This window comes from Neoarius graeffei, chromosome 9, assembly GCF_027579695.1.
Source record: "Neoarius graeffei isolate fNeoGra1 chromosome 9, fNeoGra1.pri, whole genome shotgun sequence".
Taxonomy (NCBI): domain Eukaryota; kingdom Metazoa; phylum Chordata; class Actinopteri; order Siluriformes; family Ariidae; genus Neoarius; species Neoarius graeffei.
The window spans coordinates 35,441,735-35,457,023 of NC_083577.1; the positions used below are offsets into that span (position 1 = coordinate 35,441,735).

Sequence of the window (15,289 nt, forward strand, 5' to 3'; positions counted from 1 at the left end):
TAGTTAGCATGGTTTTAGCATGTTATCATAAAGGCGCATTGCGTAATATCATGCTAAGTACATGAAACCTCATACAGTGGCGCTTGAAAGTTTGTGAACCCTTTAGAATTTTCTATATTTCTGAATAAATATGACCTAAAACATCATCAGATTTTCACACAAGTCCTAAAAGTAGATAAAGAGAACCCAGTTAAACAAATGAGACAAAAATATTATACTTGGCCATTTATCTCATCTCATCTCATCTCATCTCATTATCTCTAGCCGCTTTATCCTTCTACAGGGTCGCAGGCAAGCTGGAGCCTATCCCAGCTGACTACGGGCGAAAGGCGGGATACACCCTGGACAAGTCGCCAGGTCATCACAGGGCTGACACATAGACACAGACAACCATTCACACTCACATTCACACCTACAGTCAATTTAGAGTCACCAGTTAACCTAACCTGCATGTCTTTGGACTGTGGGAGAAACCGGAGCACCCGGAGGAAACCCACGCGGACACGGGGAGAACATGCAAACTCCACACAGAAAGGCCCTCGCCGGCCCCGGGGCTCGAACCCAGGACCTTCTTGCTGTGAGGCGACAGCGCTAACCACTACACCACCGTGCCGCCGCCATTTATCTACTGAGGAAAATAATCCAATATTACATATCTGTGAGTGGCAAAAGTATGTGAACCTCTCGGATTAGTAGTTAATTTGAAGGTGAAATTAGAGTCAGGTGTTTTCAATCAATTGGGATGACAATCAGGTATGAGTAGGCACCCTGTTTTATTTAAAGAACCGGGATCGATCAAAGTCTGATCTTCACAACACATGTTTGTGGAAATGTATCATGGCACGAACAAAGGAGATTTCTGGGGACCTCAGAAAAAGCGTTGTTGATGCTCATCAGGCTGGAAAAGGTTACAAAACCATCTCTAAAGAGTTTGGACTCCACCAATCCACAGTCAGACAGATTGTGTACAAATGGAGGAAATTCAAGACCATTGTTACCCTCCCCAGGAGTGGTCGACCAACAACGATCACTCCAAGAGCAAGGCGTGTAATAGTCGGCGAGGTCACAAAGGACCCCAGGGTAACTTCTAAGCAACTGAAGGCCTCTCTCACATTGGCTAATGTTAATGTTCATGAGTCCACCATCAGGAGAACACTGAACAACAGTGGTCTGCATGGCAGAGTTGCAAGGAGAAAGCCACTGCTCTCCAAAAAGAACATTGCTGCTTGTCTGCAGTTTGCTAAAGATCATGTGGACAAGCCAGAAGGCTATTGGAAAAATATTCTGTGGACGGATGAGACCAAAATAGAATTTTGGTTTAAATGAGAAGCATTATGTTTGCAGAAAGGAAAACACTGCATTCCAGCATAAGAACCTTATCCCATCTGTGAGACATGGTGGTGGTAGTATCATGGTTTGGGCCTGTTTTGCTGCATCTGGGCCAGGACAGCTTGCCATCATTGATGGAACAATGAATTCTGAATTATACCAGCGAATTCTAAAGGAAAATGTCAGGACATCTGTCCATGAACTGAATCTCAAGAGAAGGTGGGTCATGCAGCAAGACAACGACCCTAAGCACACAAGTCGTTCTACCAAAGAATGGTTAAAGAAGAATAAAGTTAATGTTTTGGAATGGCCAAGTCAAAGTCCTGACCTTAATCCAATCCAAATGTTGTGGAAGGACCTGAAGCGAGCAGTTCATGTGAGGAAACCCACCAACATCCCAGAGTTGAAGCTGTTCTGTACGGAGGAATGGGCTAAAATTCCTCCAGGCTGGTGTGCAGGACTGATCAACAGTTACCGGAAATGTTTAGTTGCAGTTATTGCTGCACAAGGGGGTCACACCAGATACTGAAAGCAAAGGTTCACATACTTTTGCCACTCACAGATATGTAATATTGGGTCATTTTCCTCAATAAATAAATGACCAAGTATAATATTTTTGTCTCATTTGTTTAACTGGGTTCTCTTTATCTACTTTTCAGACTTGTGTGAAAATCTGATGATGTTTTAGGTCATATTTATGCAGAAATATAGAAAATTCTAAAGGGTTCACAAACTTTCAAGCACCACTGTATGGTGTGACACAACCTCATAAGGTGCGACAGGGTTTTCTTGTCACACCATATGATTATTTTGTCACACTATATGACATGAACTACATTTAAATACATAAATAATGCTCTTAGATACATATTTTATAACTAATAGTTAAGTTTATTGAATATTTTGTCCTTTTAACACATTTTGATACTCTCATCTCATTATCTCTAGCCGCTTTATCCTGTTCTACAGGGTCGCAGGCAAGCTGGAGCCTATCCCAGCTGACTACGGGCGAAAGGTGGGGTACACCCTGGACAAGTCGCCAGGTCATCACAGGGCTGACACATAGACACAGACAACCATTCACACTCACATTCACACCTACGGTCAATTAAGGTGGGGTTTACATTAGACCGTATCAGCGGATCATCAGATTAACGTTTTTAAAACGATTAGTGTGCACAAAGCAACGCCAATACACGATTCGCGTGCACACAGCAACGCCAATACGCGGATACGCTCGGCTCCGCAGGCATCCTGCGCTCCAAATCACTCCGCCCTGAACAGCGAGTGCCCTCTGGAGGGTGCGCACTCCGGCCCTGCGCAGCTCACAGAGCGCGCGAGTGAAGTGCACGAGCAGTGATTCAGGACTGAGCCGCTGTGTGTGTGATCCCAGTGCATATCAGGCATGCGCGTCACTTACCACTTGCAAGTGGAAGGATGGCAAGCCTAAAGACAATCATAACTACACAATGGGCAGTATTTGCATCAGTATTTGCAGTATTTTCATACTTTTATACTCTGTAATGAAAGGTGATACAAGGCAGAAGTCCGCGCCGTTTTTCAGCAGTCGCGTCACATGACCAACGCCAGCGAATCAGGAAGGTGGATGTCACAGTGACGTTGTCCAATGACGACGCCAGCTAGAGCTCAGCACAGCGTATCCGCGTATTCTCAATGTTTACACAGCACCGGACCAGACATGATCTGGATTGAATACGTGGACCCTGGCGGATTCCCGTTTCCCGGCATTTTAATGTAAACGGACAGTGCATCCGCGAAGAAAACAAGACAGATACGGTCTAATGTAAACTTGGCCTTAGAGTCACCAGTTAACCTAACCTGCATGTCTTTGGACTGTGGGGGAAACCGGAGCACCCGGAGGAAACCCACGCGGACATGGGGAGAACATGCAAACTCCACACAGAAAGGCCCGCATCGGCCATGGGGCTCGAACCCGGACCTTCTTGCTGTGAGGCGACATTGCTAACCACTACACCACCGTGCCGCCCATTTTGATACTATATTATTCACAAATTTAATATTTATACACCAACTCAATTTGGTGAATCTCTACTTCCATAAGATCCCATTTTGAAGCTGAATACATGGTAAACTCCAGTATTTTGCCACTTAAATGTTTCCCTTTATTTATTTATTTTCAGTCTGAGGCAGATTTCAGTAGACGGCGAGAGATGGCGAGTAAAGAAAGAACAAGGAAATACAGGGAGAGACTAATGCAGATTCTGTAAGGAGAGAGGAGGTCCTGAGGAAGAGACGAGCAACTTATTGATAGTGATGCAGGGGGCTGCATCAAATAGCCTCTGCCAGTTGTACAATGTGCAGTTATGTTGAGACCAAGTTGAAAAGCACATTATACTTGGAAAAACTCGGCTCAAAGAAAGTTCTACAGATAAACATACACACGCTTGCACGAGTAGGCACACGCACACACACTCACTCAATCACTCTTGAATGCAAAGAAAATGCATATGGCGTGACACCATGTCATTTGGGGTGATGTTCAGAATTTTGAAAAAAAAAAAAAGGCTTTGGCTTTTTGGTTATTAATCATAAACTCATCAGTGTGACAGATGGGGAATAGTGCCAGCAAAGATTACAAGCATTTTGGTACTTTTATAACAAGGTATACCCAAATTAATTTGAAGTATATTGAAACATTACGAGTAATCGTCTTTCTATGAGTGTTGATAAAGTAAAACAATCAAAATGTAACATATTTGCACATAAGAAATGATGTACTTTTATATAGTAATGACAAAGAATCAGGATAAATTGACTTACAATATCACATTATACCCTTTTTTAATTTAATGCATAATAACGCTCACGTCACACCATATGACAAGTTTAATCACCAAGTCCGTAAACTAGTGAATAAATGTAAATTTCAGGCCAAATCTGCAAGACCACATATATATTTGGAAATGTAAGAGTTGGTAGAATATAATCCAATGAATTCCATGACTTAAATTTGAGATTTTTTAAAAAAAACTTTTTTTTTTTGGCCAAATATGTCAACCACCCACATAACATATATAATGAATAATGTACTTGAGTACATACCACCTGAACATTTTTTAATCCTGTTTATTTCATCCATTATCTGTAGCCGCTTATCCTGTTCTACAGGGTTGCAGGCAAGCTGGAGCCTATCCCAGCTGACTATGGGCGAGAGGCGGGGTACACCCTGGACAAGTTGTTTTATAAATCTCTCACACACACACACACACACACACACACACACACGCACACGAGCGCTCGTAAGAAAAAACCTCATGGCCGTGTTTGTGTACAAATTGTCACAGTCACTCGAACTTTTACATCTCCCATGTGTCTCTTTTCCAGTTTTTCGATGTCCGTTGGTATGTTTTTCTCTTGCAAATATGCATGAAGAATATATTGAAGTTTTGGTATCCTTTCGGATGTTCAGCGCACCTTTAGTTTCAGTTTATTTATTTAGTGCTTAATCCTAGCACTGAATTCACCGTCTTCTCTCTTTCCCGGCTGACAAAGAAATGATTGTGCGCATGCGCAGCAGAAAAGTTTTGTCAATGGATCTTCACGTGTGACGTTGTGTTGTCTTGACAACGTGCAATATTATAACGTTATTGCATGCTCATTCTCCATTGGGGAGAGTGGCGTAATACATGGAGGATAAGCGATATGATAATATTGCACGCCATCAATAAACCCATTAGAAGGGAATAGAATACATGTTTTTATTCCATGGAAAAAACTGTCCTGTATGTATAATAAATCCTGATATTTCACTCTGATGACGTCACTCCCGGTGTTTTCCTGTTGACTAGATGTGCGTTGTCAAAATGGCGAACCGGTTCAGAATTAAAATTCTTTTGATTAACTTGCGTATTTTTTTGTCGATGTGTCCATACAATATAAAGAGCATTAAATATATTCCCCACTCAAAGAGAAACTTCATATCTTCGCACAAATGTATAATATCCTCTATGTAAATGATCTCCAAGAAAACACCACAGGTTTCATCGGAGCTCCTGCTGTATCGGCCTTTTCCAGTCATTAACTGTCCTGAATCTATTAGAATTATATTCCAGTTCCAGTCACACCCAGTCGTGCTGAGCATTAAGGGCTCGGTCAGGCTAGAACTCTCTAACCTCTCAGAGTCTGCTGAGCAAACATACCTTCTGTAAGAATCTCTCAGTCTGTGCTGCTGTATCTGGGTACTGGCACAGGGCATGGATTTTGGAGTTGAGCTTCAGGAAGTGGTTCTGCATAACCGTGCCAAAGGGATCGTCTGGGCGGATCTGTTCATACATCACAAACAAAGCCTGGGGGAGGATCCTGGCTGCCCAGCCGATCACAGCATCTGACCTGGGGTACAAATCAGGGCTTAGGAATCACTACCACAAAGTTTATAGTCAGGGAATAAGCAGATGCCAGCAGCTGTACACTACCGTTCAAAAGTTTGGGGTCACCCAGACAATTTTGTGTTTTCCATGAAAAGTCACACTTTGATTTACCACCATAAGTTGTAAAATGAATAGAAAATATAGTCAAGATATTTTTCTGGCCATTTTGAGCATTTAATCGACCCCACAAATGTGATGCTCCAGAAACTCAATCTGCTCAAAGGAAGGTCAGTTTTATAGCTTCTCTAAAGAGCTCAACTGTTTTCAGCTGTGCTAACATGATTGTACAAGGGTTTTCTAATCATCCATTAGCCTTCTGAGGCAATGAGCAAACACATTGTACCATTAGAACACTGGAGTGAGAGTTGCTGGAAATGGGCCTCTATATACCTATGGAGATATTGCACCAAAAACCAGACATTTGCAGCTAGAATAGTCATTTACCACATTAGCAATGTATAGAGTGCATTTCTGATTAGTTTAAAGTGATCTTCATTGAAAAGAACAGTGCTTTTCTTTCAAAAATAAGGACATTTCAAAGTGACCCCAAACTTTTGAACGGTAGTGTATTAGAGCCTCCTATTTTCCGTTTCAAAAAACATTAAATTCCGTTTCAGAGAATGGCTAATTCCGTTTCAATTCCATTTCAGACAATTTGTTTCAGTTATATGCTCAAATGACAACTAAATTGGCATTTTTAGATTTTCAACATATAAAATACATAATTCAGAATCAGAATTCTTAAGTACATGTAATAAATGCATGAAATTTTATGTTTCAGGGAACTGGTGTTGGGAGGCATCTGCATGTTTGTTGTCCTTGTAATCCTGCTTTACTGGCCTGCTGTAGTACAACTTCATCTCATCTCATTATCTGTAGCCGCTTTATCCTTCTACAGGGTCGCAGGCAAGCTGGAGCCTATCCCAGCTGACTATGGGTGAAAGGCGGGGTACACCCTGGACAAGTCGCCAGGTCATCACAGGGCTGACACATAGACACAGACAACCATTCACACTCACATTCACACCTACGGTCAATTTAGAGTCACCAGTTAACCTAACCTGCATATCTTTGGACTGTGGGGGAAACCGGAGCACCCGGAGGAAACCCACGCGGACACGGGGAGAACATGCAAACTCCGCACAGAAAGGCCCTCGCCGGCCCCGGGGCTCGAACCCAGGACCTTCTTGCTGTGAGGTGACAGCGCTAACCACTACGCCGCCCCTGTACAACTTCATATAAAGCTTTAAACTTTCTGTACACAGTCTAATATCTTAATGCACCTTAGAATCAACACTAAATTTCACTTCACTGAAAATGTGTTTCTTTCAATTATTTAAGACTGTCGTTAATTAGTGCTGTTAACTTGATTGTTGGCTGGCTCCTGCTATTTTCTTTAAAACTTTATATTGTATATTAATACTTTCATGGTTATCCTTACTCTTTATACATGTACATTTAAATAAAACAATCTCAGTTATCATTTTTATCCATGTTTTTCAAACTTTTATTCGTTGTTATGCTTACAGTGTTTTCATTGCAACGACCAACAGGTCTAACACAAAGTGTGTGACAGTGTCCATTTAATATATACTTTAAATGATTCAAATTATTTAACAGTTAACTCGATTATTAGTTTAATTTACATTTTGCCCGTAAATTATTCATTTAATAATGCACAAGTCTTCAAACTCTTTATATAGAAAATCATTCTTCGGAACATAACTTCTTATTTAAGAACATAAACCATTAAATCATGAAAATAATCAGTTGCTATTATATAATGTTAAACTGAAAAGCCTTGGTGCAAATTACTAATGGAAATCCGACTGTTCAAAATCTGCCTTCAAGATCACCATTATAATACAGCATTAGGAGTTCCTTTGTGCTTGAAAATATTCCGTGGCCACGCGTTAATAACTCATGGGAATGAGATCCTATTCCGTGGCCACAACTTGTTTAATGCGTGGGAACGAGATGGTTATTAGGTGGCCACGAATTAATAACGCGTGGCCACGAGAAGTGTTAGTCATTTCATCACCGAGACCGTTGACTTTCTGGCATCAGTAGCTTCAGCCGCAAATATGGACAAGTTTGATCTGATTTCGTTTTATTTTAATCTATTATAATGATATCCTTAAATCACTTGCAGTTAGACATGGAGTAATTCTGAGCAAGAGACACTTAATTCAGCTGCTCAAAAAGCACGGGCTCAAACGTAGACAATATGCTGACCTCGGGGAAGTTATAGATTTCATCATACAGGATAAATCCTGCATTTATTGCACAATTGACGGCCGCTCAAAAACTGGACATCATCCCATCAGGCTGGAACTTGAATCATCTTGTGGCCACGCATGATTAATTCGTGGCCACCCAATAATCTCGTTCCCACGCATTAAGCAAGTCGTGGCCACAGAATAGGATCTCGTTCCCACGCGTTAAACAAGTCATGGCCATGGAATAGGATCTCGTTCCCACGCGTTATTAACTCGTGGCCACGGAATTTTTTTTTTCACCCATGTCACCAGAGGGGCTCTATAGATTCCGTTTCTGAGCACTAATTCCGTTTCTAACCCCAATTTCCGCGATTTCCGTCCGCGGAAAATCGGAGGCCCTACTGTATACTCACCAGCATGTTTCCATGTACGTGAGCACCACCTCTGAGAGGATCAGTGTTGGGGAGTTCCACTGCAGCCCGGCTGCACCTAGAACCTCCTCCATCTCGGTCTCATTCCTCACATCCACACCCAGCAGCTTATAGCGAGCACTGTTCAAGTACACAGGGCCTGAACACGGGTCCAGCACAGAAGAGTATACGGATTAGATTCAGATGGATCATTTCTTCTTGACATATCCATGTGCAGTGTATTTTCTTGGAATATTTCTTTACAATATCAGATTTTTTATTATAGAACAGAGGCATGTTTTCCTTTCTTTGGCGCAAAAACCAAAGGGATATAAAATTTGCACTAGATAGCTTAGTTCGAATGATTGTCATTCATGAATTTATTTGAGATTTTACACTTCAAAATGTTACATTGCAATTTACCTCCATCATAACACTGAAAATTATATAGCTGTGCTATCAGAAACTAGCTCTATCAATGTGATAGTGATTTCACAAACAAATGCTACTTATCAAATGACTTTTTCAGATAGATATACCTACAAGCAAATGTAAAAGGCCTTAAAATGTGGAAATATGGTAAACAAGAAGACAGTCATCTATATCCCTTGCCCTATATACAGTGGTCCTTGAAAGTTTGTGAACCCTTTAGAATTTTCTATATTTTTGCATAAATATGACCAAAAACAACATCAGATTTTTACACAAGTCCTAAAAGTAGATAAAGAGAACCCAGTTAAACAAATGAGACAAAAATATTATACTTGGTCATTTATTTATTGAGAAAAATGATCCAATATTACATATCTGTGAGTGGCAAAAGTATGTGAACCTTTGCTTTCAGTATCTGGTGTGACCCCCTTGTGCAGCAATAACTGCAACTAAATGTTTCCAGTAACTGTTGATCAGTCCTGCACACTGGCTTGGAGGAATTTTAGCCCATTCCTCCGTACAGAACAGCTTCAACTCTGGGATGTTGGTGGGTTTCCTCACATGAACTGCTCGCTTCAGGTCCTTCCATAACATTTCCATTGGATTAAGGTCAGAACTTTGACTTGGACATTCCAAAACATTAACTTTATTCTTCTTTAACCATTCTTTGGTAGAACGACTTGTGTGCTTAGGGTCATTGTCTTGCTGCATGACCCACCTTCTCTTGAGATTCAGTTCATGGACAGATGTCCTGACATTTTCCTTTAGAATTTGCTGGTATAATTCAGAATTCATTGTTCCATCAATGATGGCAAACCGTCCTGGCCCAGATGCAGCAAAACAGGCCCAAACCATAATACTACCACCACCATGTTTCACAGATGGGATAAGGTTCTTATGCTGGAATGCAGGGTTTTCCTTTCTCCAAACATAACGCTTCTCATTTAAACCAAAAGTTCTATTTTGGTCTCATCTGTCCACAAAACATTTTTCCAATAGCCTTCTGGCTTGTCCATGTGATCTTTAGCAAACTGCAGACGAGCAGCAATGTTCTTTTTGGAGAGCAGTGGCTTTCTCCTTGCAACCCTGCCATGCACACCATTGTTGTTCAGTGTTCTCCTGATGGTGGACTCATGAACATTAGCCAATGTGAGAGAGGCCTTCAGTTGCTTAGAAGTTACCCTGGGGTCCTTTGTGACCTCGCCGACTATTACACACCTTGCTCTTGGAGTGATCTTTGTTGGTCGACCACTCCTGGGGAGGGTAACAATGGTTTTAAATTTCCTCCATTTGTACACAATCTGTCTGACTGTGGATTGGTGGAGTCCAAACTCTTTAGAGATGTTTTGTAACCTTTTCCAGCCTGATGAGCATCAACAACGCTTTTTCTGAGGTCCTCAGAAATCTCCTTTGTTCGTGCCATGATACACTTCCACAAACATGTTGTAAAGACCAGACTTTGATAGATCCCTGTTCTTTAAATAAAACAGGGTGCCCACTCACACCTGATTGTCGTCCCATTGATTGAAAACACCTGACTCTAATTTCACCTTCAAATTAACTCCTAATCCAAAAGGTTCACAAACTTTTGCCACTCATAGATATGTAAGATTGGATCATTTTCCTCAATAAATAAATGAACAAGTATAATATTTTTGTCTCATTTGTTTAACTGGGTTCTCTTTATCTACTTTTAGGACTTGTGTGAAAATCTGATGATGTTTTAGGTCATATTTATGCAGAAATATAGAAAATTCTAAAGGGTTCATAAACTTCCAAGCACCACTGTATACTGATATAATGTCCATAAAATGACATAAATAACTAATTTCTCCCAAAACCTGCTCATGAAAAATAAAACACATCGTTCATACCAGCTAAGATTCCACAATCTGGAAGAGCATCACTCAGAATATGATTGCTGCTGATTAAGGACGCCTTGCGTCTGGCAACATCAGGGAAGTCGACTTCAAATATGCAAACTCGCTCCAGCGCTCCTTCTGAGTGAAGCCGGAAGTAAAGGGAGTCGAAGCCGGCACCCAAAGACAGGATCTACAGACAGGCAGATTGAAATATGTGAGATAAAGGGAATGAATTCCTGTCATGTTCATGTACTACACGATGGAAATCAGAGGGTTGTGAGGATTCGGTCCTACCTGTCTCCTATCACAGGCATCAGTAACACACAGAAACTGTTTCACACAGTAATCGACAGCTTTCCAGCGAACATAATAACCCCTGGAAAGAAAACACACACACATTCACTCTCCAATTCAAATCATTCTACAGTGCAACACCATGTTCATAGGTTCTACCAGTTGATGAGAGGAGCTCTTCGTGACACTTTGCCCACAAAACGTCTGAGGAAGTCATCATGGAAGTAGCCTTGAGCTGCTGCCGACACCTTACTGACAACACTGCTGTCATTCGTGCCCTGGACCTGACAGGGAAGGACATACAGTATTGATGACAAAACTGTTCACTAGAAAACAGGAGATGGCGCTCTATTCTTCTGAAGTAGTTAACATTCAACAATATCCCCCAACAAAACTAGCTGGCTAACATTCGAGAATATTCACAGATAAATCTAGATACGTCGCATTATGGGAATATCTCCAGATAAAACTAGCCGGCTAACATTAGAGAATGTTCTACGTCATGCTAAGAGAACGTTCCCGAATAAAATTAGCTACCTCACACTAAAAGAATTTCCCCCAACCAATCCTAACTAGATAGCAGTAGTAAACATCATACAAGCTAGCTAGCTAGCTAATACTGGGCGGGGGGAATCTATGTGGAACCACTACTGTCACTCTTCCCTAGAAACTTTGATTGGCTGCAGCCGTCAGAGCGGACCTGCCATCATACAGAACACTAAAGAAGAAGATTTTATGTCTATCAAGGCTGGGTTAGCCTGGTGAAAATCCTCACAGGATCTTTAAGGATCCATGTGGATTGTCAAATATCTGCCAAAGATCCTTAAAGAAAAGGATATTCATAGGATCCTTAAAAGATCTTCGAAAGATCTTCAAAGAGCTTCATGTGCAAAATCATTTGTAAAGATCCTCAAGGATTTGACAAAGATCTTTTAAGGATCCTACAAAGATCCTCATAATGATCCCCCGCAAAGATCTTTGCAAAGATCCTTTAATATCCTCAAGGATTCAACAAGGATCTTTCAAAGATCTTAGAAGGAGCCTTCTAAGGATCTTGTTAAGATCTTTGAGGATGTGATCAGGATCTTTGTAGGATCTTTGTCAAAATCTTCACAAGATCTTCGCAAAGTTTCTCCAAGATCCTCAAAAATTTAACAAGGATCCTTTTCAGGATCTCATAAAGATCTTAACTGGAATCCTCAAGGATTTAATCAGGATCTTGTAAGGACCCTTGTCAAGGTCTTTACGAGATGTTTGTGATGATCCTTTAAGATCCTTGAGGATCTCATGAGGATCTTCAATTTTTTTTAATGATCCCAATTCAATGGAATTGTCAAGGATGGAAATAGATTTAAACTTACATAATTATAATTCATAAGAATTGGATAAGGATATACGAAGGAATCCTGAATCGCCAACATCTTAAAAGGATCTTTGAAAGAATGTTTCATGACTTTCAAGGTTTCAGAGATCTTCAAAGGATCTCTTGGTCAACCAATTGACTTCCTCTACTGGAAATGTCAGTGTATATGTTATGATAGCATCAATAAAGAATTTTTTTGTTTGGAACTGAATACAGTTTTTGTTTTTTTAAGATTCTTGTAGATCTTGTCAAGAATATGAAAGATCCTTGAAGATCTTGTCAAGAATTTAGAAGATCCTTGAAGATCTTGAAAAGAACTTTGACGATCCTTGAAAGATTTTCTTCAGGATGGTGAAATAAATAAAAAGATAAAAGCACGAATGGGGACGCCATGGCCTCACAGTCAGAGACGCAGTTTTAGGATCAAAAGGTCACCGGTTCGATTCCCTGGACCAGCAGCAATGGCTGAAGTGCACTTGAACAAAGGCACCTAACCCTGACTGCTCTGGGTATGTTGTACATCACTCTGGATAAGAGCATCTACTAAATAACTGGAATGGAATGCGTCTGGACTCACCCATATAATTCCACTGAGGACATTTTAAGCGATTCAAACTTCATATCAGGTTCTGTGATTACATCACTTACAGTATTCCCGTTTAGAAATAATAATAATAATGTAAACAAAATATATTGAACGTCAAAATGTACAATGTTGCTGACTGATAAACCTGTGGTGAGGCAGGGTTAAAAAGTAGCCTGAATTTTTTTCTCTGAAACGATTTAACTCTTCTTACCAGAGGCCAAAACATGGAATTTACACCTGTTTTATGGTGCCCATGTTCAGCATTGAATTTATTTGCAATGTCATCCCCCACAGTAGAGTTTAATTGCTCATATGAAAGCACACACTCAGGGTTTTAGGATCTTGCAGTTTTTCATTAGTATTTTTTTCTTTGTCTACTACTGTATGTTTAAATGTTATCATTTTATTATGGCAGTTGTATACGGCGTTTTATATCAGAACAGCTTTGGTTTTCAGCCCCCTCCGTCCACCCCCATCACCCTGCTCATTAGCAGCTAAACACACAGTCACGATACTTTACACAGAGAAACCCAATTGTGTCCTGACTAATCCTAAAACAAACTTCCATCCATCATAACCGCTTATCCTGTTCAGGGTCGCAGGCAAGCTGGAGCCTATCCCAGCTGACTATGGGCGAGAGGCGGGGTACACCCTGGACAAGTCGCCAAGTCATCACAGGGCTGACACATAGAGACAAAACCATTCACACTCACATTCACACCTACAGTCAATTTAGAGCCACTAATTAACACAGGGGCGGCACAGTGGTGTAGTGGTTAGCACTGTTGCCTCACAGCAAGAAGGTCCTGGGTTCGAGCCCAGAGCCCGGCGAGGGCCTTTCTGTGTGGGTTTCCTCCGGGTGCTCCGGTTTCCCCCACAGTCCAAAGACATGCAGGTTAGGCTAATTGGTGGCTCTAAATTGACCGTAGATGTGAGTGTGAATGTTTGTCTGTGTCTATGTGTCAGCCCTGTGATGACCTGGCGACTTGTCCAGGGTGTACCCCGCCTTTCACCCGTAGTCAGCTGGGATAGGCTCCAGCTTGCCTGCGACCCTGTAGAACAGGATAAGCAGCTGTAGATACTGGATGGATGGATGCATGTCTTTGGACTGCAAATTCCACACTCAAACCCAGAACCACTATTAATTTGTCTCATCTCATCTCATTCATCTCTAGCCGCTTTATCCTGTTCTACAGGGTCGCAGGCAAGCTGGAGCCTATCCCAGCTGACTACAGGCGAAAGGCGGGGTACACCCTGGACAAGTCGCCAGGTCATCACAGGGCTGACACATAGACACAGACAACCATTCACACTCACATTCACACCTACGGTCAATTTAGAGTCACCAGTTAACCTAACCTGCATGTCTTTGGACTGTGGGGGAAACCGGAGCACCCGGAGGAAACCCACGCGGACACGGGGAGAACATGCAAACTCCGCACAGAAAGGCCCTCGCCGGCCCCGGGGCTCGAACCCAGGACCTTCTTGCTGTGAGGCGACAGCGCTAACCACTACACCACCGTGCCGCCTACCTATTAATTTGTTTACAGTGAAAATGTCTGATAAGACCATTTCCATTCTGCTGGGAGGAATGGAACACCAGTGTACTGTGAGAAAGATCTAATTTATCAAAACGCATAACACACAAGTATTCAGGAAGAGACAAGAGCATGCACCAGGTGAGTGCTGACCACTGCTGAGGACATTGTAGAGTGATAGAAGAAGAGGAACATTTTGAGGAACTCCTTAACCATGTGGACATGCAGTGAGAAATACTCCCTGGGTAAATCATTGGACTGATCTGGACTCAGGCCCTTCAGAACCACCACTGAGCTCTCCTGACAACTCCATGCTTATCAAAAGTGTATTAAATGTATCAGACACGTGTGTATTTGAGAGACAGACACACTATAACACATGCTCACCGCTACATCCTTCCCCTGCTGCTGCTGCTTCCTGTTGATCACAGGCATGATGGCTCATTATCTATTATTATCTATTCACCACGAGACCAAATTCAAACCTACACACAATAAAGAACTGGGAACTGAACCTGTTGAGAAAAGTGATGTTAACACAAAGCTCTAGTGATCCACAGTGTTATTAATGACAGTAGTAACTTCCTCCCGGCACGTGGTCGGACCACTGAGTTCTGTATAAAATCTGGAGCGCTCATTGGCTCGTTAGAGTGAAACCATCCGGCCGCCATCTTACCACTCCCATCGCGTGGTTTGTGTGTTCAAGTGTCGTATCCGATCAAATTTGCCCCGAGAAAAGTACACTACCGTTCAAAAGTTTGGGGTCACCCAGACAATTTTGTGTTTTCCATGAAAAGTCACACTTTGATTTACCACCATAAGTTGTCAAATGAATCGAAAATATATT

General features: G+C 41.7%; 1 protein-coding gene across 3 annotated transcripts in view; it reads right to left on the reverse strand.

Annotated features, from left to right (window-relative positions):
• Positions 1-15,052, reverse strand: part of lcmt2 (leucine carboxyl methyltransferase 2) — a 28,066-nt gene extending 13,014 nt beyond the window's left edge. For all 3 annotated transcript variants that reach the window (XM_060929359.1, XM_060929358.1, XM_060929360.1), the window contains exons 1-6: positions 14,830-15,052; positions 11,115-11,239; positions 10,956-11,037; positions 10,674-10,851; positions 8,371-8,527; positions 5,511-5,700 (exon numbers count right to left, since the gene is read on the reverse strand). In XM_060929359.1, coding sequence (XP_060785342.1) covers positions 5,511-5,700; positions 8,371-8,527; positions 10,674-10,851; positions 10,956-11,037; positions 11,115-11,239; positions 14,830-14,877 — 780 coding nt within the window. In that variant the 5' untranslated portion in view covers positions 14,878-15,052. The remainder of the gene's footprint in view (positions 1-5,510; positions 5,701-8,370; positions 8,528-10,673; positions 10,852-10,955; positions 11,038-11,114; positions 11,240-14,829) is intronic.
• Between the last annotated feature and the right edge of the window lie 237 nt (positions 15,053-15,289).